Below are 27,797 nucleotides of genomic sequence, written 5' to 3'. Positions count from 1 at the left end.
ATAATAATAATAATAATAATTTTTTATTTGCATCCCGCCCTCCCCAGCCGAAGCTGAAATGTTACCATCATACCATTTTCTACAGCTCAAATGATTTGCAGAGTTCTGCAAATCCAATACTTCATTATATTCTGATTATTCTGGTGGAAGAAAGGAAGAAAGAAAAGTCCTTACACAAGCTCTTCCAGTAATGCTGGAGGGGGTTCTTTAGTGAAGGTGAATGAGCTGGAGATGAAGCGAGCCTGAGAGACAATTCCACCAATGATAAGATCTCCTGGCTGATGGTACTTTTGAGGCGGAGGATGAGGACTAGGGACCCTGCATTGAACATTGCAAACTTTGCATACCATGTGAGGAAGAAATACCAGCTGCAAGACCACTAAAATTGACTTCATGAGTGCAATGGAAATATTCCTTCTACACCCAGATTCTCTTATTTTGTTCTTCCACAGTAAAATTGGGTTTTCTGTGATGATAAGTGTCTGCTAGTTTGGTCTGCGGATAGGCCAGAACCCAGGAATATCAGAGTTCAAACTATAGAATAGAAACTATAGAATGAAAAGCAAAGGTGTGCAGAAGGTAGGTCAGAATCTACTAATACACGGTATTATGAGTGCAGTTATGGTTCTGAAAAGAAATTCCAGGGCTGAGCATGTGCTCAAAGTTATTCTTAGGATATGTTGTCTCCCTGCTGCTATCTGATACCTGGCTCCATTGGTGGTTCTTGAGCTTCTATAATAAAACGAAGGAGATTTTGCAAGCCTGATATCTGCCTGCTCCTGATGCCAAGTGTCCAAGTGTCCTTTCTCTGGTTCTAAATGGTAGTGGCTATACTTATGACATTGTTCACCGTCTTAGCTATTAATTATGCTCATGATTCCTGAAACTGTCTAGGATTTTTGAGAAGCAGCGGAGTTATAATTAGAGTTCTTTTGATAATGAATGAAGCGGGCTATTATGGTCTGAATTGGGTATTCCTGTGGGTTTTAAGATTTCAGCAGAATTAATTACCAGCATCTTGGTCATTAAATAGGAAGTTAATCACCACCTGAAATCTGGGGAATTGCTGAAGAAATCTTGTTTTTCACATCTGAACTATAGCTTTCTCTCCTTTGAAGAGAGTAGGACTTGGAATGACAGAGAACAAGAAAATGATACCAAGAAAGCTTGCCACACTTTTGTGACATTATTTTGGTTGTTCCCAAGGCAAGGCATTTCTCAAGTGTAGATTCCAGTAATAACAGACTGGTGTGGTAGCAGAGAAGTAATGATTATACTTATTGATGCAGCTGAGCTTCTTGAGAATATGCCAAATAAAAGACGTTTGCTCAATATTTTTTTTTAATTTTGAAAAAATATTTTAAACCGCTCCCCCATCCAACCCTGTGTTATTTTTGGTGTTTCAACCTGAGCATGTCTCTGTTACAGGGGGAAAATCCTTTACCTATCATACTGTCTAATGGAATACAGTTAACAGAGCTATCTGTTCAGGGTTATATCTTTCATTTATGGTATATACAGAAAACCCACAACTCATGCACATTAATTTGTGTTCATTTAACTTTATGTGCTTGGTATAGATAGATAGATAGATAGATAGATAGATAGATAAATGAATAAATAAATGATAGATAAATAGGTAGGTAGGTAGATAGATGATGATACATAGGTGATAGATAGATGATAGATCATAGATAGATAGATAGATAGATAGATAGATAGATAGAGATAAGGAGTGACAAGGAGGTAGGTGTCCAAGAAACAACACTGTCATTTTGACAATTTGAAATTTTGGTTTCAGTGCAATCCCTGGAATGTAACCCCCACATAAGTTATGGGCTTACTGTACAGTGGTACCTCAGGTTAGAGACACTTCAGGTTACGTGATTTCGGGCTGCGCACTGCGCCAAACCCAGAACTACTGGAACGGGTTACTTCCGGGTTTTGGCGCTCTTGCATGCACAGAAGCACTAAATTGCACTTTGGGCATGTGCAGAAATGCCGAATCGTTACCCACGCATGCGCAGACGTGGCGCTGCGAATTGCGAATGCTGCAGGTTGTGAACGTGCCTCCCGCACGGATCACATTCAAACCCAAGGTTCCACTGTATTTCAATGTAGCAGTTTCAGTGGTACAGACCGTAGTGCTTTTCTGGTCAAGTTTGACTTTAAATTGGCCTTTATTCTGCAGCCAGGGCATTACATAGAGTAGCTGCTGAAAATAAGTTTCTCACAAACTATTGTATAAAGACACAAATTATTCATTCTTTTCTTCTTATTAGCTGTTCCTTGTTGTTCAGCTCAGGTCTCAAAATAATAATGTAGCATTTGGGGGAAAAGATGCAACCCAGCAAGCCAGCACTGGAGGCTAAAATGGAAAAGATCTCCACAGCAACCATGTATTTTCCCTTGGTGCTCAGGTAGGTTGGAACAAAGGACAACCAAACACTGCAAAAAACCAACATGCTGAAAGTTATAAACTTGGCTTCGTTGAAACTGTCCGGCAACTTCCTGGCAAGGAAAGCCACAATGAAACTGACAATGGCCAAGAAGCCCATGTAGCCAAGAACAGAGTAAAACAGAGTCACAGACCCCTCATTACATTCTAGTATAATTTCTTCAGTCATTGAGTGCCTGTCAGCATCTGGGAATGGAGGAGAGGTTGCCAGCCATAAAGTACAAATGCCTACTTGAATAACAGAGCAGGAAAGAACAATGCTGTTAGCTAGCTTTTTCCCCACCCACTTCCTCATCCTGGATCCTGGCCTGGTGGCCATGAATGCAAGAACCACTGTGATGGTTTTTGCCAAGACACAAGAAATAGCCACAGAGAAGACACTTCCAAAAACTGTTTGTCGTAGGAGACACATCACCATCTCAGGTCGGCCAATGAACTGTAAAGCACAAAGGAAGCAGAGCAAGAGGGAGATGAGGAGAATGTAGGTGAGGTCACGGTTGTTGGCTTTGACGATGGGAGTGTCATGGTACTTCATAAATGTTCCTAGGTTCAGAACTGTGATCAAAGCAAAGGACAGAGAAAAACAAGCTAAACTGACCCCTAATGGTTCTTCATAAGACAAGAAGGTTACAGTCTTGGGAACACAGAAATCCTGTTTTTTGTTTGGATAGTTCCCATCTGTGCATTTCTGGCAGTCGTTCATATCTGAAAAATGAAAAAGGTTTTGTCTTACTCCATTAATCTTGAAAGAACACGCCAAAATCATTCCTCCAGGACCAATAAAAACCATGTATTCAAATTACAAGATATATTTAATGCTGATACTCTGCAATGTGGCAGCATCTGGGTATTTAAATCTGGAGCCTTTAAAGTCATTTAAATAGATATAAGTCCACTTTTGGGTTTAGGCATGAGGATGTAGTAAGCCAGCTGTGATCATAGAGCCCTGCTAATGGTGAATGGAGTCCAATTATCATTAAACCTTCAACAAAAATTGACTGCATCAGTGTATTGGACATACAGCATGCTGGGTATAGCTGACCTCACAGTAGTTTTTTAAAAATAAAATATGTGCCATGAGCATACCGATGATTATTTATATAGTTGCTACAATATTAAACATGTATACAATATTGCAAATAATGATTGTACAACTGAGCAAGAATAATCTGTTGTGAATTACTGGTAAGAATGAGTATTCAGATCTTGCAAGCATAACATACGCTGCCTGAGCAGCCTACGCACATGTAGGTGGACAAAACAGTTGCATAAAGCATATTGTTGCTGCAATTTTCTGTCATTGCATCAGTTGCAAAGATGACACCCTTCTCTTTTCTCAGTGTCAGCAGTGCTAGGTGCTACTACTTCTGAGGGTGCCTTACTTGATGTCCCAGGGAAAGTAACTTTGTTTTTAACTCAACCCAGTGCTTGATTTAGGGATCACAGAGGAGTTTTATTTAATCTGCATTATGGAGTGAACCTGTGCATTCTATCGCTCCCAGAGCCATGTGCAGAAATGGATTATTCTTCATCTATGCAAATGGATGTGCACATGGGCAAGAGGTGGCCCAAAGATGGTCTTCTTTATTAACAGTTTACAGTAGGGACCAGAGGAGAAATGACCACTGGGGGGAGTGTAGAGAGAAGAAAGACCATGGTGCATCTGTAGCAACAGAACCGGACTCCTTCATCTGCCCCACCTGCAGTAAAACATGTCTCTCCTGTATCAGTTTCTACAGCAACAGCAGGCACTGCAGCTCTTCAATGGTTTGATCTCAGCCCTGAAGGCACACTCTTTCATTGTCTCCTGAGACAGATGAATGCCATCAACAACAGTTGCTGCTTGGAGCACCAAGAAAAAACCATGCTCCATGGGTTGCTCTATGTCAGGGGTCAGCAACCTTTTTCAGCCGTGGGCTGGTCCACCATCCCTCAGACTATGTGGTGGGCCGGACTATATTTTTCTGGGGAGAAATGAGCAAATTCCTATGCCCCAGAAATAACCCAGAGATGCATTTTAAAGAAAAGCACACATGCTACTCATGTAAAAACACCAGGCAGGCCCCACAAATAACCCAGAGATGCATTTTAAATAGAAGCACACATTCTACTCTTGTAAAAACACACTGATTCCCGGACCATCCGTGGGCCAGATTGAGAAGGCAATTGGGCTGCATCCGGCCCATGGGCCTTAGGTTGCCTACCCCTGCTCTGTGTCATAATATGCATAGTATATGCACATATTTCATTTCAAACTGAATTCCCCCCCCCCCAGTTCACACCATCATTGGCTGTTCAAGCACCACTAGAATCGGAAACCGCCCACCCTGGCTACTGTTTGATAAAGTATGTGGACATGTATGTGGAAACCATCTGCTCTTATATGACCGTATCACCTTTAATTCTGTTATCATAAAGAATGATGCCCACCATATATAGCAAAACGTATGTCCCAGAGTGCAGAAGAGTAATAACGTCACACGACTTTTTTTAAAAAAAGCAGTTCTGTATACCTATTCCTCTGGATTATATTTGGTCTACTTGGTAAACCAGGAGAATATATTTTTTACCCTTCTGCTCTGAAATCTTGCCTTCTGGACATGGGATGCAATCATAGCAGCAGAATGGCTCCCCCTCCTTCACCTTCTTGCTGGTCCCAGGGTGGCAACTCTTGGTACATATGGAAAGAGGCTGTGTCTAATCCAAATATGAAAGAGGAGAACAATGTTCAGAATGAAGAGCTTGGAATCCTTAAATTTCCAGGAATTTTCCATATGCTTCCAAAGTGACAAGACTATTCAGTAATGTATGAATGGGCTCAAAGCTACCACCATTTTCTTTTTCTACAAACAATTAATATGGTACAGCATTATTCTTTTATTTATACCTACACAGATAACATATTGTAAAAACTGAACAGGTTTCTATAAATTTGGTCGCAATTTTGCTTCCTACACAGTAGTATGATTTCACTATTGTTGCCATGTTTTTCAAAAGAGTAATTCAGAGCTGGAATATCTTTTTTGTTCCATTTCTTTTTACAAGATGACACTGATTTTGTTCACTGCCATTTCCCTCCAAATTGACTCTTGCTTTAATGCATATATTGGGCACAGTATTTTCAACAAAAAACAACATCTTATTGAAAATATTTGTAACATGGTGGCAACAATCCTATTTTTCTTTATTAAATCTCCAAATTATGAAGTGTCCCCCCCCCATTAATGAAATGTGATACCTGATTTCTCCTAAGAAATCTATTAGTTTTATTACAGAAGCCAGAGGGGAGATACCTGGACTTAATTCATTTTTATACTTATCCCATATTTTTAATAATTGTGATAGTGTCACATTCTGTTTCAGAGTTTCTTCCCTCTATTTACCCCTTAGCAAATATTTCCAATGTAATAAAAACAATAAATCAATCTATTACAAGGGAATAGGAGAGGGGAATGCAGAAAACAGAGTTGAAACAACAGAATATATATAGGGTGGGAAAATGGTATATTGAACATCATTCCAGAGGTTATAATTAAATTGCCAGTTTTCACAATTATTATTGGAATGAGTCCTTCAAGAGGATCTGATTAGTTTCTTTCAAATTACTTCTAGAGGGTAAATATGGACTATTATTTCATTATCTGCTTCTCTCAGCAAGTGTAGATGGAGCAGCAGGTACCACCCCTTCCCACAAGGAAATATTCAACCTGGACCCACTGGATCAACTCTCCTTCACTTGATTTCACCAGCCATGGTGGGAAGGGTTTGAGAGGGCATGTAAAAAAAAGGTAAAGGACCCCTGAGAGTTCAGTCCAGTCATGAACGACTCTGGGGTTGCGTCGCTCATCTTGCTTTACTGGCCAAAGGAGCTGGCATTTGTCTGCAGACTGTTTTTGGGTCATGTGGCCAGCATGACTAAGCTGCTTCTGGCGAACCAGAGCAGTGCACGGAAATGCAGTTTACCTTCCCACCAGATTCGTACCTATTTATCTACTTGCACTTTGACGTGCTTTCAAACTGCTAGGTTGGCAGGAGCAGGGACCGAGCAGTGGGAGCTCACCCCGTCGCAGGGATTCAAACCGCTGACATTTCAATCGGCAAGCCCAAGGCTCAGTGGTTTAGACCCCAGCACCACCCATGTCCCCTTGAGACGGCATGTAGTCAGACACATTTCTGCAAGCACCCTCTTCACATAATTAGGCCATATAAGCCGCAGATTGTGCTTTGGGCTGAACACTGCCCAAAGAAATTAAATGTACAGATTAGAAGTGAATGTTCACTCAACATTTGAATACTTCCTTGTCTGCTAAAAATTGTACCATACCTGGTTAAACCAGTTGTGCCATGTTATGCCATCATCCCTGATAGTGAATGCTTGGTCGGCAATGCTTCCAACTTTCACAAGATGAAAGGACTGGTTTGAGTGCAGAATCCAGTTGACAATATCCAATCCAGCTACTACCTCTCCATTCTCATTGAAGAATACTTTGTCCCCCACACTGTTGTTAAATGAAACACCTCTGAGAACGCGATGGAGCTAAATTGAAAGAGAACAGGTAAGACTTTAGAAAGGGCTGCATTGGGGTCCTTCAGATTAAGGTTCAATGGCAGCAGCAAAACAACTTTGTATATTTGTGTGGGAAAAGGGTTGTGGAAGACATGCTCATTCTTGATGACAAAGAGATTGCATGAAGGACTTGTACATGAATCTGCAAAAATTAGTACAATGTACATATAGTAAATTAACAAACCACAAACATTAAAACAGAATAGCAGAATGACATAGGGACTATTCTATTCTATCAATGTGGAAGGAAGAAGAAAATGTTAGCACAGTAAGAATTGGGAGAGAAAAACATCCAATATACAGTGTGATGCCAAATGAAGGATTTTGATTCCGGTACCTGCCAGAGCTGTTGATTTTGAAGCTTTGGTCCTCTTTCATCCACCATTCCTCTCCGTTTGGGTACAGATGAGGACATATCTTGTAAAGCATGGGCCACAGCATAGACAGCATTGTAGATGCTGTAGCTGTGACCAGTCATGGATAACTCAAAATAAGCCCCTGGAAGGCTCTCCATCTTCTCCTGCCCTGTACAAATATCTCCATTTATGTTGTCCACAACAGTATTTGGAAACTCACATCCAAATGCCTGTTTCCAGAATGCTGTAATAAAACCATCTTCTGGTCTGCTAAATGGGATTCTGCTTGCAACAAATTGGGGGAAACTAGGTATATTACTGGAGTGAATTTTGAAGGACAGAGCTCCATGGAATAAATCTGTCTCCCAGTTTCTTTGATAGGCCAGTGAAGTGAATTCCACTTGTGCTGTTGTTATCCATACTGTACCCTTTGGTTTATTTCTCATGTGTTCGAGCCCTGATATATATGGAAGCCATCTGAACATTGTCATAGAATAAGATTCTCCATAGGCCACCACAATGTTGGCTTTGCTGCTCATCACTTTATCATGTATTTTTGCCCCCTTATTTATCATGTCATTAGTTTCAGAGACAAAACTATATCCAGGGATTCTTTCTAGGAAGGCAAAACACACACCATTCTTGGAAAACAGAGGAACTACAATTTGCACAAATTTTTCACCATTGTCATTATCCATAACAACTAGCCCAACCCAAGTCCATCTAAAATGCAGCAACAAAGAGAGAATCCCCATGTACTGTTGGCCTTCCTGAGGTGCCATCTGGTAGAAGGAAAGGCCTGGGGTCTTATCATTCATCACTGGAGCAGAACCATATATGAGCTAAATAGATATTAATAATGGGGGAGAAAGACAATAATAAACATGCCACTTGCAAGTATTCAATTCAATTAATAGTTATAACTATCCTCCAAGATAAGTGAATGTCGTTGTTTGCATGGTGGAGATAGGAATTTAATATTTAGGAAGCAGGAGGCAGCCTATGGTCATCTAGTGAATTCAAGGTTGGACAGAGATCTGCATTGATTCCAGTGATAGAATAGATGTTGGAGAAAAGTAGAGACCCAAATGAAAGGGTTATCCAGGAAGGGGACAGGGGAAGGTGTTAGAGTTCACAAGTACATTTTACATGGGATGGGTATTGATAGTGGAGGATAAGAAAACCTCCTCATTGCCACACATGATTATCTGAAGCATGTCTTAAAACCACATTTGCCTTGCTGGAAATATTGCTCTTTGGGGGAAACTCAGGTGCCACAATTTTCTCTTCTGCGCTTTGAGAAAAATAGGGAGGAGAAGGTGAACAGCAGAAATTTAAAAGCACATTTCCTATGGCCATTGAGATCTGGGATAAAATAGCCTCCTCACCTGCACACGTAATTCTGGGAACCTCTGGTTTTTGGGGAACTGTAGGGGAAGGGCCATAGCGGTTGTTGCTGCTGATAATAATAATAATAAATTATTATTTATACCTTGCCCATCTTTCTGAGTTTCCCCAGCCAGTCTGGGCAGCTCCCAACGGAATATTAAACAGAATAAAACTTCAAACATCAAAAACTTCCCTATACAGGGCTGCCTTCAGATGTCTTCTACCCTGGCGATCAATGGGGTGACAGATGTTGCAGCCAGATCCTCCTTCAGATGTCTTCTAAAAGACAGGTACAATAGTTGTTTATTTCCTTGACATCTGGTGGGAGGGCATTCCACAGGGCAGGTGCCACCACCGAGGAGGCCCTCTGCCTGGTTCCCTGTAACCTCCCTTCTTTCAGTGAGGGAACCACCAGAAGGCCCTTGGCACTGGACCTTAGTTTCGGGGGTGAACGCTGGGGGTGGAGGCACTCCTTTAGGTATACAGGGCCGAGACTGTTTAGGGCTTTAAAGGTCAGCAGCAACACTTTGAATTGTGCTCAGAAACATACTAGGAGCCAATGTAGGTCTTTCAGGACCCGAGTTATGTGGTCTCAGTGGTCACCAGTCTTGCTGCCGCATTTTGGATTAGTTGCAGTTTCTGGGTCACCTTCAAAGGTAGCCCCACGCAGAGCGCATTGCAGTAGTCAAAGCAGGTGAGAACTAGAGCATGCACCATGTTGGCGAGACACTCTGCAGGCAGGTAGGGTCACAGCATGCAGACCAGATGGAGCCCTGGACACAGAATTGACCTGCGCCTCCATGAACAGCTGTGAGTCCAAAATGACTCCCAGGCTGCACATCTGGTCCTTCAGGGGCACAGTTACCCCATTCAGGACCAGGGAGTCCTCCATACCCACCTTCCTCCTGTCCCCCCAAAACAGTACTTCTGTCTTGTCAGCATTCAACCTCAATCTGTTAGCCGCACCTCGAAAGAGGGAAAGGGAAAATTATAGTTTATCAATACAGTCCTATCCATGTCTAATCAGAACTGAGCCCCATGAGATAAGTAGGATTTGATAAAGGTAAAGGTAAAGGACCCCTGGATGATTAAGTCCAGTCCATTTGATAAAGAAAAAAACAGACTCCCCTCTCTTATTTTATAGCCAAGCAGGTAGGCACTTTGTTTGTTAAACATACACAGGTTCAGTTTGGCTCTCAGAGTGTGGACCTAAGTATGTAGATAAAAAGTTCATTGGTATCAGATGATCTGAGTTTCAGCAGGAACCAAGCTATATATGAAATGAATGTTCATGAAGAATATTTTTTATAGCCAGCACAGGATGGTCATAAATAAATATCTATATTAAAGCAGAAAGAAAAATGAAGTAGATAGAATCCTATACCCCACTAAAAACATACCTGTGGAATCTTATAGATATCCAAGATTGTTGCAATGTAAAGGGAGATTTCAGAATCCAGTCCCCCAATGACTGCTGTCAGGCTATTCTGGACACCACACCTGTAATTGGGGACAAACCTGTCTGGATTTGATGTAAGTACCAAAGTAGCATGATAGGTCCACTTTGCACTTAAATAGCTGTCATAGATGTGGAAACCCAAGGTGACATTGGGTAAGAGCTGTGAGTTTTCATTGATTTCCTTCACCGCGTACTCCAAGGCCAGAATGTGTTGGTAGTTCTTAGGCACAATGCTAGAATGAGAGATGAATTCTGGATCAGAAGGGTTTCCCTTATGTAGTTAAAGAAAGAAACGACTGGAATAAAGGAGTGGATGTGGAAGGACAAAGAAAATCAATAAGGAAGAAGTAGGGTAGCTTTGAAAAGTGTGACCATTCTTTTAACATGTGGAGTAAAGAGAGCTTCTTTTCTTCAGTGTTTTCTTTATCATCTTAACATTTTCTACACCCCAAAGGAGCAACACAGTGTTCTGCAGCTCCAATAATTTCTTATACAGCGGTACCTTGGGTTACAGACTTTTCAGGTTACAGACTCCGCTAACCGAGAAATAGTACCTCAGGTTAAGAACTTTGCTTCAGGATGAGAACAGCAATCGCATGGCAGTGGGAGGCCCCATTAGCTAAAGTGGTACCTCAGGTTAAGAACAGTTTCAGGTTAAGAACGGACCTCCAGAACGAATTAAGTTCTTAACCCGAGGTACCACTCCTGATTATCCTGGTGGAATAAAGCAAGATTATTTTTTTAAAAAAATCCTTACACAAGCTCTTCTGTTGAAGCTGGAGGGGGTTCTTCTTTGAAGATGAATGAGTTGGAAACCAAGCGAGCCTGAGAAGCAATGCCACCAAGGATAAGGCTTCCGGACTTATGATACTTTTGAGGTGGCGGGTGGGGATTACGGTCCCTGCATTGAACACTGTGAATGTCACATACCACATGAGGAAGAAGTACCAGCAGCAAGAACACTGCAACTGTCATCACAAAAGTGAGCGGAAATCTTGACTCTACAGTTCCCCCCTATTTTCTTTAGCAACACTTTTCTTTAGCAAATAAGCACTGTCATTAGTCTCTCCATAATTACGTCTATCTGACTTGAATGGTAGATTCAAGATTTGAAAATTGCAAGAACTTAGTCTGATAGATCTGATTCTTATTTTATATAATGTGAAGTATGCAGAATCACCACCTGTTCCCAGCCCCCCTCCCTAGCTCTATATGGCTACTGGCTCTGGGGTTTTAAGAAGCTTCAGAATTAAATACAGTTATGTTGATAATCAAGGTAATTATTGCCAAAGCTAGAATTGCCCTGTGGAATCACTAAAGAAAATGTGTTTGTCATATATTCTGAAGAGAAGTTTTTTCTTTTACTGAGTTAGAAAACAAGGGGCAGTAAGTTTTGGAATGACTAAGAAAAGAAGTTCAGAAATAGAGTATGAGTGTGGATCTGTTACAAAGGCTATGCATGTTTCCTTTTCTTTATGGAGCTATTACCACAGGAAGCCATTTTAGGAAGATTGCTCCAGAACTGAAGCAACTGAAAGAGAATTGGTTTTAGTACTGAGAGTGAAGCACAAAACAAGATTTTGTGTTAACAGTTTGAAAGAAAGAACTTTAAAAGGACAACACACCAATATTTTATTGCTTTATCACGGCACTATATATTTAAGAGAGGTTATTGCTTTATTTCCCCTTCATGGATCACTGCCTTGCCATGGCGAAGCAGCTTGAATAACTCAGAGAAGCTATGAGCTATGCTGTGCAGGGCCACCCAAGATGGACAGGTCATAGTGGAGAGTTTTGACCAAACGTGATCCACCTGGAGCAGGAATGTATGTATGTATGTGAGTTACATGCCATTTGCCTCTGCAGCAGTTCTTTCAGAGCCTCTAAATAAAGAGACTAGATTGAATATCCATTTTACACTGTCAAATGTGGTCAAAATCCAAGGTGATACTTATTTTCCATAAAAGCCTTTAGCCCCATGGAACACCAAGGAGGTGGATTTGTGCCCACAGTGAATTTGCTGGTGAAAGTTCCCATTGGTTGGAATTTTCAAGCTGAGGAAAATAGCCATAATGACATTATTCTCCTTTGGACCAAAACACCCACACCCACCCACTTTTGGATACTAGACATTATCCCAGGACAGGTATTTCCAATGTGTGACTCATTTGATTTCATTAAAATTAAAAATTCAGAATAAATTGACACTTACCTTGACACTTAACCTGAACACCACAAGAAAACTGATAATGTCCAAGAAGCCAATGTAGCTAAGAACAGAGTAAACCAGAGTCAAAGACCCCTCATTACATTCAAAGACCATTCTTTCAGTCATTCGATGCCTGTCAGCATCTGGGAATGGGGGAGAGGTTGCCAGCCAAACAGTACAAATGCCTGCTTGAATAACAGAGCAGCAAAAGAACAATGGAGTTAGCTAGTCTTTTCCCCACCCAGTTTCTCATCCTGAATCCTAGTGGCCATGAATGCAAAAACCACTGTGATGGGTTTCCCCCCAATACACAAGAAACAGCCACAAAGAATACAATTCATATCTATATCTATAATTTTATTAAAGTTTTTCACAATACAGAAGATAACAGCTACAAAAATAACAAGCAAAACAAGTAGAATACAGAGTCCTCTCAGCCCCCACCAGCTAAAGAGGGTAGCAGTCACTCCCAGGAATCATCCTTTTCCCTCCTAGCCTCTCACTGTGGAGGACCCACCCAAGGTTCTCCATCAACCATCCATCATTCCCATGACTACTTAATCCCTGAACTTTAACAAAGATCCTAAACATAGGACTTCAAAATAAAAATGAAACGGAAAGAAAAAGAAAGAAAGAAGAAAGAAAGAAAAGAAGAAGGAGAAAGGAAAGAATGAGAGAATAAGAAGATAAAGAAAAGGAAAAAGACAAAAGGGAAAGAAACACAAAAGATAGATAAAAAGAGCTTCTAATTTTCCATCTTCTGGTTACGTTAAAAAAGGATTATTTGAAACATTCAGTCCATGTTAAGATTTGTCTTCACCACTTTCTGTTAGACAATATTTCTTTGAAGTCAAAGTGTCTCAGAATAATTTATTTATCTTCCCCATGAAAAGTCCAAGAGGGATTCCCAATTTGTTATTATTATTGGTAAGTAACTTTACCTCCATTAATTCCCATCACTATTCCAATGCATTGAGTAATAATAAATTCTTCCATCCATATCCATATTAAAATTTCTCCACTGTGATCACATATTGGATTAATATTCCATATTTCCCCTCATTATATATCCTTTAATTCATGCCCAGTTCTGTATGGTCAGATTCTATTTCCTGATGTTTCCATTTTCTGCTGTGTTTATTCTGATCACCTCCTCTAGGTCTTTACATTTTTTCTTTTCTTTCCAGTCTTTCCAATCTCTTTCCAGAGGCAAAGTTCCCAAGAAGGCAGTTGCTGTCCAGATCAGGCTTTCTTGGATGAGATCAATTTTTAAAAATCCATTTCAAACAGGGTTTAGGTTCACTTTAGGCACAGAAACTACCTTGGCCACCCTGCATGGGAATCTTTGTTGAAAGAGAGACAGAGCTCATTTCAAAGTGGTGTTTTGGAGCTATAAAGCCTTACATGGCTCAGGGCCCCAGAACCTCAAGAATTTCCTGTGATCGTATGATTTATAACCAGAGGCCTTTCTCCATGTGTCTCCTGAGGAAAATACAGAGGATGGCAATATGAGTGTGGGCCTTCTTAGTGATAGATCTCTTTTTATGGAATACATGTTGGGAAGCATGCCTGGCATTATCATTGTTTGTTGTTAGGCAGAAGGCCAGAACATTTCTGTTTCTACAGGCCTTTGGAAGGCAGTGAGTTATGGTGTGTGTATTTGTGTGTGCATGTGCGTGTGCATATTTTTACTGTTTGTGGGCTCATCCACACTTCTGTCTGCCCTGCTTCTTTATCCCGGGAAAGCCTGAGGAAACAGTGGGTTCTCTGCAGGAAAGCTGTGGGGTATTTTGGAGACCTGTAGATAAGACTAACATAAGACAACTGCCAAGAAATTATTATTATTATTGTTTACAAATAGTCAATTTCATATGCATGCATGCGCTTGCTTGCGCACGAGTACACACACATAGACTTATTGATTATAAACTATATCAAATACATATTTCTTCATTTTTTAATTCTTATTAGTTGTTTCCTGTTATTTAGCTCAGGTCTAAACAAAATAATATAACATTTGGGGGAAAAGATGCAACTCAGCAATCCAGCACCAGAGGCTAAGATAGAGAAGATCTCCACAGCAACCATATATTTCCCCTTGGCACTCAGGTAGGATGGAATAAAAGATAACCAAACACTGCAAAAGATCAACATGCTGAAAGTAATGAACTTGGCTTCATTGAAGCTGTCAGGTAACTTTCTGGCAAGAAAAGCCACAATGAAACTCACAATTGCCAGGAAGCCCATGTAGCCAAGAACACAGTAAAACATAGTCACAGACCCCTCATTACATTCTAGTATAATAAGTTCAGTCACCGAGTGCATGTCAGCGTCTGGGAATGGGGGAGATGTTGCCAGCCACACAATACATATGCCTATTTGAAGAAGGGAGCATGAAAAAACAATGGAACTGGTCAGTCTTTTCCCCACCCACTTCCTCATTCTGGATCCTGGTTTGGTGGTGATGAAAGCCAGAACCACAGTGATGGTTTTTGCCAGCACACTGGAAAGAGCAACTGAGAAGATGATTCCAAAAGCAGTTTGCCGAAGGAGACAAGTCACATTCTTAGGTTGGCCAATGAACAATAATGCACAAAAGAAGCAGAACAGAAGGTTGATGAGGAGAATGTAGGTGAGGAATCGGTTGTTGGCTTTGACAATGGGTGTGTTGTGGTTCTTCAGAAATGTTAGCAATACCAGTGCTGTGATCAAAGCAAAGAAAAGAGCCAGGAAGGCTAAACTGATGCCCAAAGGTTCTGCATAAGACAAGAAGTTTATGTCCTTGGGAATACACACATCCTGGTTCTCACTAGGATAGTTTTCATCTGAGCATTTATTGCAGTCATTCATATCTGGAAAAAAAGGATGTGACTTGATTATCTGAGCTAATATACTTGTAATCAATTTCAACAGCATGCTGTGACTGCTTTCATTGCACAGATCCTTTGAAATAAGATTATACAGCCAGTGTGGTGTGTAGGAGTGAGTATGACGGCTTAAGTTTTACATGGATCTAAAGTAGCATCTGACTGGGGTGAGGAATGCAGCAATGGAAACGATGTCATAAGCTATCTGGGATCAAAAACATATGCTAAATGTGGTAGTAATGTTATTCTCTAGGAAACTGCACTAGCTATTTCAATAATCATTCAGTAACTAACAAATTAAAAAATTAGAAGTTGGAGCTGCATAATTTGATGTGCATATTCCTCTGGATTACAGCCATTTTGCATTATAATTTAGTTGCCTTTGGGTTTGATCCAGACTAATTTAAATAGGTTTACATGTATTTGAGAGCAATTTGTCAGACACGACTTAATTTCAATACCATTTATTCCTTTTCTCTTATTTTGGAAAGTTTTAGTGAGAATTTTCACAACACATTACAATAAAAAACTAACTAAACAAAACTAAAAACATAAAAAGAGGGGAAAAAATATAGAAATTCCTCTCTCAGAGGTATATCTTAACTCTTATCCCACACAGAAATCCTTGTATGGAGGTCATTTCCATTTCCATGTGACGGTCTGCGTCCTTCAATTTGATTATTTCATGATCCAGTCCTGCCGACTTTTCATCAATTTGATCTGGCCCCTCTGTTTATTCCCTGTCTCCATTTTCTATGTTGTATTTCTGTGGTTCATCATCTGGCTCATTTTCTTTATTTTCTTCATCTTCATCAAATATTATTTGATCATTTTTAATTGTTTAGCCATCAACTGCTGAACAATATCAACAGTTATTGGTTGATCCAAAAGTACCTTTACCATACTGGATATTTTCAATAATCTGGTTATTATTAGCCTTTCAGTCCTACTTAATACATCCTCCATAGGATCATAGTCCTGAGCTTCCTCAGCAGTGACTGTTATCTCAAAGCAAATTATTTTTCCTCACAGTTTACAATAATCACTCCTCTTACCATATATTTCAAAGGAAACTAAGTACAATTAACTCTTACCCTCTTTGTTTGATATCTTCCCCTCTGGACATGGGATGCAATTGTAGCAGCAAAATGGCTCCCCCTCCTTCACTTTCTTGCTAGATCCAGGTTGACAACTCACAGTACATACAGAATGAGGCTGAGTCTAATACATAAAGAGCAGAATAATGATAATGAGAACAATTATTAATTCAGGAATCCTTCTGGTAGTAGGTTATTTTCTATGAGGAGAGGGAGGATGTACCAGACATTGATAAAGCAACTTTAATTGGGCATTAGGAGAAAGTGCTGGTAATATCACAAATGTTTTCATTTCAACTAGACAAAGCATTGCCACACAGTGAACACTTATAGGAACTACTTTTGGGGACTGATATTGAGGTGTTTGGGCAGTATTCTATATGATCAAGGTCACAAACTACAGTACAAGAAAGCAACCACAATATAATTGTACACATATAACCCTGAAACACCTCAGGACTGCAATTCCTTAAGGACTGCCTCTCTCCATATGAAACTGTGATTGGCCAACCTTTTTGTATCAATACAAACACATTGATAGACATTAACCTTCTTTCAATGAAAAACCAGCTTTTCATAGGTGTGTGTGATTGTCAAATTAAAGAAGTTTTAGAGGTCAAGACAGATGATCAGTGCTCATTTAGAATTAGAATTCTTCAAAATAGCTCACACAAGGGCCCTACCTGGTTAAACCAGCTGTGCCATACTATGGCATCTTCATCAATGATAAATGCTTTGTCTGGAGGAGCCTGTGAATCTATCCTTCCAACCCTCACTCTAGTAAGGGAGTGGTTGGATGAAATAATCCAGTTGATAACGTCCAAGCCAAATACTACCTCGCCATTTTCACTGAAGGAGACCTCATCCCCTGCAGTGTTGTTAAAGGAGACACTTCTCAGAAAGTAGTGGAGCTAGACAGAAAGAAGATGAAAGGAGGCATTCATAGAAGACTGCACTTTGATCTTTCATACAATGATCAAATGTAGGGATGGTATACCTGTTGCTCTGAAGGGATATTGACACAAAGGAAAACATTAAGGCATCATCTAATAATGAGCAAAGTCCCAAACTAATGGTGGGTGTTGAGAGAGGGCTTGTCCTCACTTCCGCTTATTCCATGCCTCTGATTCAGCAGTAAACCATGAGTTTACCTGGGGGAAAGGAGTGAGGCAAACAGAAGCGTGGACAAACTCTGAGTCAGATGTAGGGTGGACTCAGAGCCAAAAGCCAAGACAACATTTTCTTTCTTTCTCTTTTTGCTAGCCTGGAGTGGTGTTACTTGCTGATTCCTTTTATAAGGAAACCAAGCACTTTTTATGTCATTAGGATTTATTTATTTTTTTAAAAAATCTTTGTTTTACTGCCTGAAGATGGAGACTTGCTTACTGTAACTTCTGAAATTCTGAGTAAAATATTCACTTACTGTATCTGGAAAGCTAAGTGTCTGTAATTTATTCTGGTCTAAGTATTTTTGTGGGGAACATTTGTTTAAAGGTGGATGAGGGGAGATGTAAATCTCACCAAGTCTAATGTGCTTGGAACAATTGGCATTTTGCTAACTCTGCTACGAGGCAATAAGAATCTCACTTCCAAACCTCTCTCTTCAACAGGTGCCACAAATGTCCAGAATTTGGAAGTATCACAATATATCATAAATCAACCAGGCCACCTTTAACTTCAATTCCTCCTGCCCTGCCTACAAAGTATAAATCCAGCACTGGTTTCCTCTTCTTGATACACACAAAGAAAGCTGTGAAGCCAAGCAGCAAAGACTAGGTCTGCAACATTGAGGTAGCCCAGATGTTGGAAGGAAGTAAGACCCAATTTCTGCCACTTGAGAATCTTCAACTCAGGAGTGCCTACTCAAATAAAATATGTTGGGGTTCCAGGTAAGCCCCACCCCACATAATCAATCTCATGCCGCAGTGCACACACACCATTTGAATGAGAATGCTCATAAACTTTGCGGGGGCCCAGTCCCCTCAAATATTTTATTGTGGGGACCAAAACCCCACAGCCCCTAGGAGTTGGCTCCTATGGTTCAACTCCTTACCTTCCAGAACTGTTGGCTCCAATTCTTCTGTTTCCTTTTGTGCACAAGTCCTCTGTGTCTAAGCCTACCTGCAGACATCACATGTAAAGCATGGGCCACAGCATAAACAGCATTGTAGATACTATAGCTATGACCTGTCATGCTCATTTCAAATAAGTCCCCAGGAAGGCTCTCCAGCTTTTCTTCCCCAGTGCAAATATCCCCCTCCATTTTATTATCCACGGAATCTGGGAATTCACAGCCAAAGGCCTGTTGCCAAAAGTCCCTGATAAAACCATCTCCATCTGTAATGGATGGATTTTGGCTCTTGACATATTGCTGAAATCCTTCTACGTCATTCAAATGAATTGCAAAAGATAAAGTGCCATGGAACATATCTAAATTCAAATTCCTTTGAATGCTATATGCAATGAACATCATCTGGGCTGTTGTTATCCATACTTTTCCTTTTACACTCATAGCCACTTGTGTAATGCCCTTTAGATATGGAATCCACCTAAAAAATGCCATTGAGTAAGATTCTCCATAGATCACCACAACATTAGCTTTACTAGCCATTATTTCATCATGCACTTTCCCCCCTTGTTCGAGAATATTATCTGAGTTACTGACAAAAGTAACTTTTGGGATTCTTCCTACAAAAGCAAAGCAGATACCACTTTTTGTAAACATTGGGAGTACAGTTTGAACAAATCTTTCTCCATTGTCATTATCCATCACAACAACACCAACCCATGTCCATCTGAAATGTAGAAGCAAAGAGAGGATCCCTGCAAACTGTTGGTGTTCCTGGGGGGCCATCTGGTAGAAGGAATATCCTGGGATTTTATCACTCATCACTGGAGCAGGCCCATATGTGAGCTAAAGAGAGATCAGAGAAAGGTGATACAGATTTTATCATTTTACAGCAGATTCAACTATTTACAGCCACTCACACACATTTCAGGAACTGTTTTCTAGTCTGATATCCAATTTAGTTAATCCCTCAGAGATTAACAGGATTATTTTTCAGTGAACAGAGATAATGCTGGTAAAATTTCAATCTGGTCTCAATCTACAGTTTATCCCATTCCCCCCACCCCCAGTCAATACACACAACAGAATTTATACAGATGCACTCTCACTTTATACCCCTTTCTTCATAACTCAGGTTGGGAACCTTTCTTACTGCAAAGAAAATGAGAGCTTTGCTATTTAGGGGGTGCTGATGCTTTTCTGATGTGGACTCCATTTTTTTTTTCAGGTGAAATCTGGTGGTTGCCACATGCCAGTGAAGCTGAAGCTTCTACTAAAATTCAGTAGAACTGGAGTCAAATGTGTGTTGGGCAACTCCCCAAACAAATCTCTTTGTGTCTTTCATTTTTCTCCTTCTCGCTTCCTATCACCACTCCCCTTCATGTTACACATATGAAATCAGGGCAGCTGGAGAGATATATTAGAAGTGCATTCTTGGCATCTGCAACCACTCCACCTCAGTAGTTTTTAAAATGCAAATTACATATTTGGGTGGGTGGGAGGAGATCTGGATCAGAAAAGTGGCATATAATTGGTATGGGGTGTTTAACCCTATCATTGCATTGTGTTCCCATTCCAAAATTAATGCACACCAAAATCTTGCATTGGGAAAAAACAATTATTTCAAAGCAAAGCAAGATCCCAAGTTTGGATTGGGACCATAGTGGATTTGTATGTGCAAGGAGTTAAAGCCTCCCTACCCTTCAAACCAAGGAACTGATCCAGATTAGCTGCCACAACTGCAAATTACATCAAAATGTTTATCATATTTACCTAGAAAGCTAATCATGCAATTTCTATTTATGTAGTTGTTATCCTGACTGATTTGGATCTCACATGTATCTAAGTTACCCTATTTTTGATGGGTTATGTCAGGGGAAATCACGGTATATTTTATAATGTGGAGTTCATTCCTAGACCTACATATGTTCAGTCTGGGACTGGAATCAACCCAGAAATGCAGAATTCATTCAGAAGATACACGAGTGATTGTTAAAAGGTATACAACATGAAAAACATGCAAACAAAACACATTAACTTGGAGCATAAAAATTCTGAATAAGATGCTTATGGGAACATGGTCTGTGACACTGCAGAGGTGGTGTAAATTTTCAAATCCATGACTACTTATATAAATTTTAATATCAAAAATAATTTATCTTTCTACTTCCCCCCCAAAAGAGCCTAGGATACAAAACCCACAAACAGTAAAACACCTAAAAAAACTTCTAAAAACAATTCCAATACAGATGCAGGTTGCGTAACATCCACTAAAAAGGTTTGTGTGAAGAGGATTGCCTTAGGCACTGAAACAGCAACAGGGACTGTTTCTGCCTAATATTTAATGCTCCTTCAGGGGAAGAATAAACTGAACCAAAGCAGGCAATAGACCAATTAAATGGACTTGGGGACCCTTCCCCAAGGTGCCTCGATCTTGCTAGGATTCAGAATCAGTTTGTTAGCCCTCATCTAGAGCACCATTGAGTCCAGGCTTGCACAATATCTAGTGATTTAATATTGCAGTGAAATAGCGTACTGATGACTTCCAGTCCAAATCTTCTAATGATCACACTCAATGGCTTCATAGAGGTGTTAAATGACATGTGGCATTTGATGATGCCCTGTGGCACCCCTCAGAGCACAACTGCCATGGGACTGAAAGATAATTGCCCAATGTTTTTCTCTGAAAGCAACCCTGCAGATAGGATCACAACTAGTGCCTACAATCCCAGTTAACTAAGTTAATTCAGAAGGACCATATGGTTAATGGTATGAAAGGTCATTGAGAAATCAAGTCAGTCATATTCTCCTATCAACTCCCCGTAAACATCATCCATCAGGACAACCAAAGATGATTCAGTTCCATAACCCGACCTGAACCCAGATTCAAATTGGTCGAGATAATTGGTTTTATGGAACAGTACTTGCAATTGTTGCACATCAAACCTTTCAATCAGCTTCCTTAAAATGTGATTTGTGCAACTGGGAGCTGTTTGTCACAAACCAATGAACATCAAAACCTGTCTTATATTAAAGACCAACTAGCAGTCTGAGTTTGTCTAGTTCTGTATATCAATTATATTTTACAAACTTCCTGTTCCCAATCCCATTTTCTTCCCTTATTATGAATTTAAAGGTGGGCTTTTCTTAATCTGGGTATAAGAATGAAATAACGTTTGATCAGATTATTCCTAATGCATCCATTTTGCTTCCAATGCACAAAATAAAATCTCAAAGAATAAAACATGTATGGAAAGAGTATTGGATTTTCATGCAGAAGTGTTCTACCTGTGGAATCTTATAGATATGTGAGATGGTTGCCACATGAAGGGAGATCTCAGTGTCAAGTCCCCCAATGACAGCTGTCAGATTATTCTGGATATCACATATATAGTTGGGGACAAATTTCTCCAGTGTGGATAAAAGGAGCATTGTGGCATGATAGGTCTTCCTTGCGTTATCATTGCTGTCATAGATGTGGAAGCCCAAGGTGTAGTTGGGTAAGATGTGAGAGTTTTCGTTGATCTCCTTTACTGCAAATGCTAAGGCTAGGATATGCTGGTAACATTTAGGCATCACCCTAGAACAAGAGTTGCAATCTTTATCAAAATGATACTTCATACTGGTATGTCCTTTGCATTTAAACTCAGAAGTTAATCATTTCAGTGTTATGTGGCCCTCACAAGGACCATAAAATGGAAGAACGAGATTTCTACTTCAGAAAAGAAGCTTTCCTATTAGTTCTACTTGTTGCAGAAAGATTATATGAACTGCTCAAAAGTACACAAATTTCAGGCACATAATTATACATTCCTCCCAATAAAGTGTTATTCATTCCCCTGTGGAGCAACAGGACTTTTCCCTGTTAAGTATTCTATTAATTGCCTTAATTTAACAGCATAATCCCCTGTATCTTCAGTCAGAAATGGATTTGAAGGCAGTTATTCTCACATAAGTGTGTATAGGTTTGCGGCCTCAGCAGGTGTTCTGAGGCTGCTGTTCTAGGACTGTTCATTCCAGTAACAAAATAAATAGAAGTATAATAATAATAATAATAATAATAATAATAATAATAATAATAATAAGTTCTTACACAAGCTCTTCGGACAACTCCGGTGGGACTTGTTCAGTGAAGGTTACTGAATTGGAGAGGAAGCCACCATGAGAAGCAATGCCACCAATTATAAAATCTCCTGACTGATGGTACTTATGAAGTGGCTGATGTGTAAACTGAATCCTGCACTCTTCTATGTGGACCTGACATACCTTCGGAGTAAATATTGCTAGCAGCAAGACAGCAAAAAAGACCATCTTCCATATAAGGGCACATCTACCTTCAACCACATATTCATCTAATCTCTTCCACAGCACTGTCATCATATTATATTACATTACAACTGTCTAACCTGAGAGGTAGTTTAGTTTTGGGAGAGGTGGGAATCTAGGACACCCAGGATCAAAGTAATGTACCTACCCCATACCGTTTTTTCATGATCATGGCTATATTTATAACATCCTCCAACAGCTTTGTTTTGTGTTTTTCCAGGGCCACTGAAAGTACACAAAGGATTTGTGAAGCAGCAGAATTAATTACAGACCTTTCGATCATCAAACAGGAAGGTAATTATTAAGACAAAATGCTGGGTTCCCTGTAGAATTGCTGGAGAATATTTACAACTCTCATTTTACCCCCCCCCTCGTTAGATTATATGGAAACAGTGGAGGAGAGGGGAATTTTGAAGGTAGGAACTTATCATAACAGTCCCTGTAGCCAAAGGAGACTCCAAAATTTAAAGTGGTATATGTAGCATGTAGGAATTAGGCAATGGTTCACATCTGTGATTTGAGAGAGAGAATGCTAGAAATGCTAGAAACTGAAATCCTGGTTTCTTTGGTTTCTATATTAAATATCACTTCACAAAACTTGCTTCCTGATCCCTCTTTGGTTTTTGTCTCTGTAAAGAGTGATGCCAACCACCAATCAGGTGGGGTTGGTGATCAAAATGAATAGTCAAATCCAGATGGTTCTCCTTTCATTGAGCCTCACACTTTAACTGAGGAGTACAGATGAAATACACAGGTAACAAAAGAGACTACTTATTTCCATAAGGAAAGAAAAATGCGGAGCAAAGGAAGTGGTTCGAAAGGGCTATCCTAATTCCATTTACCTGGGAATAAGTCCCCTTGAGGTCAATGGGACTTACTTCTGATCAGACAGAATTAGCATTGAAGCCTTAGTGCATATTGACTGTCTCTAGTAATAAATAATGAAGATATGAGACACAGGTCAGGAGAGAGACGATATTGTATACCGCTTAATTGTAAATAAAATCTCTACTCATTTTACATAAAATATAACATATATATCAACATTATAAATAAAATAAAAATAAATAAATAAAATTCAAGGTTAAAAGGAAGGTATTTTTTAAACTAGCAAAATATAAACGAAGTCGACAGTTACAAATGTTCATCATAAACTAGTATTACAGATTTAAATGCATAAATACTTAAATAATGTGTATTGCAAATCAATTTACACTTCTGTTTACATATAATGGATACAAGATTTAATTTTTTAGAATTTGTTCTTTTTTTTTTTAAGCAAACCAGTGTGGAAAATACTTCCTATGTTGAAGGTTGAATAAGTGGGTGGAAGGCTATACACTTGATAATTCAGTAGATTGCTTTGACATCCCCACTCACATGTGAACAAATATAGAAGAGGAAGCTGAATCACACTGCAAAGCCCCACCCTCTCAGGTTCATACAATGCACCATAAGCTTTATAGTAAGGGAGGCAACTAATGTATCATGACATGAAAAGGCTCCCCATTGCACATACAATAATTTAAAATCAAGGAGGACTCATACTCATTTCAAAAAAATCCCCAGGAAGACTCTCCAGCTTTTCTTCTCCAGTGCAAATATTCCACTGCACCTTGCCAGCCATGGAATTTGGGAATTGACAGTCAAAGGCCTGTTGCCAGAAGTCCCTGAGAAAACCATCTCCATCTGTAATGGATGGATTTCTGCTCTTAACATATTGATGAAAACCTTCTAGTTCTTCAAATGAATTGCAAAAGATATAGTGCCTTGGAACACATCTAAATCCCAATTCCTTTGAAAGCTATATGAAGTGAATAACACCTGGGCTGTTGTGATCCACACTTTACCTTTTATATTCATTGTCACAGGCACTATGTTTTTTAGATAGGGAAGCCATCTTAAAAATATCATTGCATAAGATTCTCCATAGACCAGCACTACGTTAGCTTTGCTGCTCATTATTTCCTCATGCAATTTTGCCCCTACTTGAATCATGTCATCAGTTGCAGTGGCAAAACTAATTGTTGGATTTTTTTTCTTGAAAGGCAAAGCAAATACCACTCTCTGCAAACATTGGGAGCACAGTGTGCACAAATCTTTCTCCATTGTCATTATCCGTCACAAGGACCCCAATCCATGTCCATCTGAAATGCAGAAGCAAATAGAGAATTCCTGCAAACTGGTGGCATTCCTGGGGGGGGGGCATCTGGTAGAAGGAAAATCCTGGGGTTTGATCATTCATCACTGGAGCAGGGCCATATGTGAGCTAAGGAGAGATTGGAGAAATAAATGTTAGGTTGGAAATTCTTATTTTAACATATCAAAAGTGGCATCATATCCTATGAATAATTATCCCTTAAAAGGAGCTATAGGTAATCAGCTGGTATTCACCACAAACCAATTAATAAAGGGACATCAGAAGATGTGTTACACTGAATCAGACAAGTAGTCTGGTTTGTGTCATTATGAATCTCAGTTATACTTTGTGACTATCATGTGACAATCATTTCATTCCCCATCCTTATTTATGAGGGTTTTCTTAGTCTTGGAACAATGAGAAGAGGAAGGAAGGAAGGGCCACCCATCCATTTCTAGTGCACCCCCTTCTGGTTCCAACCCACACAAAACCAAATCTGGAAAGACCAAGGAAGTATGGAAATGGTATTGGATTCAAATATTCCACACACAGACAGAAGTGCCCTACCTATGGAATCTTATAGAGATGCAAGATAGTTGACATATGAAGGGAAGTTTCAGTGTCAAGTCCCCCAGTGACAGCTGTCAGATTATTCTGGATATCACATATATAGTTGGGGACAAATTTCTCCAGTGTGGATAAAAGTAGCATTGTGGCATGACAGGTCTTCCTTGCATTGACATAGCTGTCATAGATGTGGAAGCCCAAGGTGACGTTTGGTAAGATGTGATGGCTTTCATTGATCTCCTTTACTGCAAATGCTAAGGCCAGGATATGCTGGTAACCCTTAGGCACCACCCTAGAACAAGAGTTGCAATCTTTGTCAAAATGATATTTTGTACTGCTGAGTACTTTGCATTTAAACTCAGAAGTTAATTATTTTAGTGTGAGGTGGCCCTAATAAGGACCATAAGATGAAAGAATCAGATTTCAGCTTCAGAAGAGAAGTTTTCCTATTCATTCAACCAGGTTGCAGAAAGCTTATAAGAATGCATGCCTCTCAATAAAGTGTTATACATTTCCATGTGGAACAATGAGATTTTTTCCCCTTTTGGTATTCTATTAACTTCCTAAACCTAATACCACCATCCTCTCTATTTTCAATAAGAGATGGATTTGAAGGGAATTATTCCCAAATATGTATGTATAGAGTTGCTGCTCAAGCAAGTGTTCTAGGACTGTTCATTTCAGTGACAAAATAAGTAGAAGTAAATAATAATAGCTAAGTTCTTAATAATAGCTAAGCTCTTCAGGCAACTCCTTTGGGACTTGTTCAGTGAAGGTTGCTGGATTGGAGAGGAAGCCACCATGAGAAGCAATGCCACCAATGATAAAATCTCCTGACTGACGGTACTTATGAAGTGGCTTATGTATATACTGAATCCTGCAGTTTGCTATGTGGACCTGACATGTCTTTTGAGTAAATAGTGCTAGTTGCAAGACAACAAAAACTGCTGTCTTCCATACAAGGGCACATCTAACTTTTATCCACATATTCATGTAATCCCTTCTACAGCACTGTCAATACATTAAAACTGGCTAACCTGAAAAGTAGTTTAATTTCACGAAAGGCTATATTTATAACATTTCCCACAAACTTTGCTTTGAGTTTTTACATTGGCCACTGAAATTGCACCATGGATTTGAGAAGCAGCAGAATTAATTATAGTCCTTTTGACTATAGGAAGGTGATTATTAAGTTAAAATGCTGAGTTCCCTGTAGAATTGCTGGAGAATAGTCAGAACTGTCATCTTAAATTCCCCTTGGTTATATAATATAGGAGCCGTAGTGCAGAGAGGAATTTTGAAGTTGTAGCCAAAGGAGATCCCAAAGTGTAAAGTGGTATATGTAGCAAGTTGGTATAAGGGCATGGCAACCTGGGTTCACAGCTCTGGTCACTGAGATCCAGCACCGAGGGCCTTCTGGTGGTTCCCTCATTGCGAGAAGTGAGGTTACAGGGAATCAGACAGAGACTCTTCTCGGCGCCCACCCTGTGGAATACCCTCCCATCAGATGTCAAGGAAATAAGCAGCTATCCTATTTCTTTCCCCTTTCCAGCTGAGCTGAGCAGTTCCCCGTACCGCCGTGTACCCATCTTGCCTCGTGGCCAGCTTTTCTTCCTGGAGCGACATCACGGAGAGACTTCGGTCCCTATGCGTGGATTATCACAGTTTTGCTGGACTAGTGGAGTTCTCGCTGATCTGACTAGGAAGGGGGCAGAGAGATATTTCTAGATTTGTCTGGCAGGGCAAGAAGCCCAGAATAAAATTTAAAATACTAACTGATGCAAAAGAAAGAGGTGGATTTGCCCTGCCAGACCTTAAACTTTACTATGAATCAGCTGCATTTTGTTGGCTGAAAGAATGGCTGCTTCTTGAAAACACAGACATCTTAGATTTAGAAGGTTTCAATAATGTATTTGGGTGGCATGCATATTTGTGGTATGATAAGGTCAAAGCACATAAAGCGTTTAAAAATCATATTGTTAGGAAAGCATTGTTTAATGTTTGGACAAGATAGGGAAAGGCCCGAGATAGTCAGGAAAAAGATAGAGAAAGAAATCAGGGCTGGTAGGGTAGCAGGCCCCTTTTCCGAACCTTCCCTGGAAGGACTTCACCTATCCCCTCTGGGCATTGTACCTAAAAAGGCCCCAGGGGAATTTCACATGATCCACAACCTCTATTACCCAAGGGGAGGCTCGGTCAATGACGCGATCCCCCAGGAACTTTGTACAGTGAAATACGCCTCCTTTGACCAGGCAGTTAAAATGATTCGCAGATTTGGGCAAGGGGCACTTCTA

General features: G+C 40.0%; 1 protein-coding gene across 1 annotated transcript; it reads right to left on the bottom strand.

Annotated features, from left to right (window-relative positions):
- Positions 1–2,261: 2,261 nt before the first annotated feature.
- LOC307201616 (vomeronasal type-2 receptor 26-like) lies at positions 2,262–27,129 on the bottom strand (the record flags this gene model as incomplete). The annotated part of the gene is made up of 11 exons (XM_079950895.1): positions 2,262–3,163; positions 5,029–5,155; positions 6,783–6,995; positions 7,363–8,022; positions 10,171–10,462; positions 10,987–11,054; positions 17,086–17,313; positions 21,759–22,050; positions 22,564–22,753; positions 24,858–24,943; positions 27,089–27,129. The coding sequence occupies 11 exons, from the start codon at positions 27,127–27,129 to the stop codon at positions 2,262–2,264; spliced, it is 3,099 nt and encodes a 1,032-aa protein (XP_079807021.1).
- Positions 27,130–27,797: the final 668 nt, after the last annotated feature.

Source organism: Podarcis cretensis (genome assembly GCF_951804945.1).
Source record: "Podarcis cretensis genome assembly, chromosome: 13".
Classification (NCBI taxonomy): Eukaryota; Metazoa; Chordata; class Lepidosauria; order Squamata; family Lacertidae; genus Podarcis; species Podarcis cretensis.
This window is presented reverse-complemented; position numbering and strand designations above follow the sequence as displayed.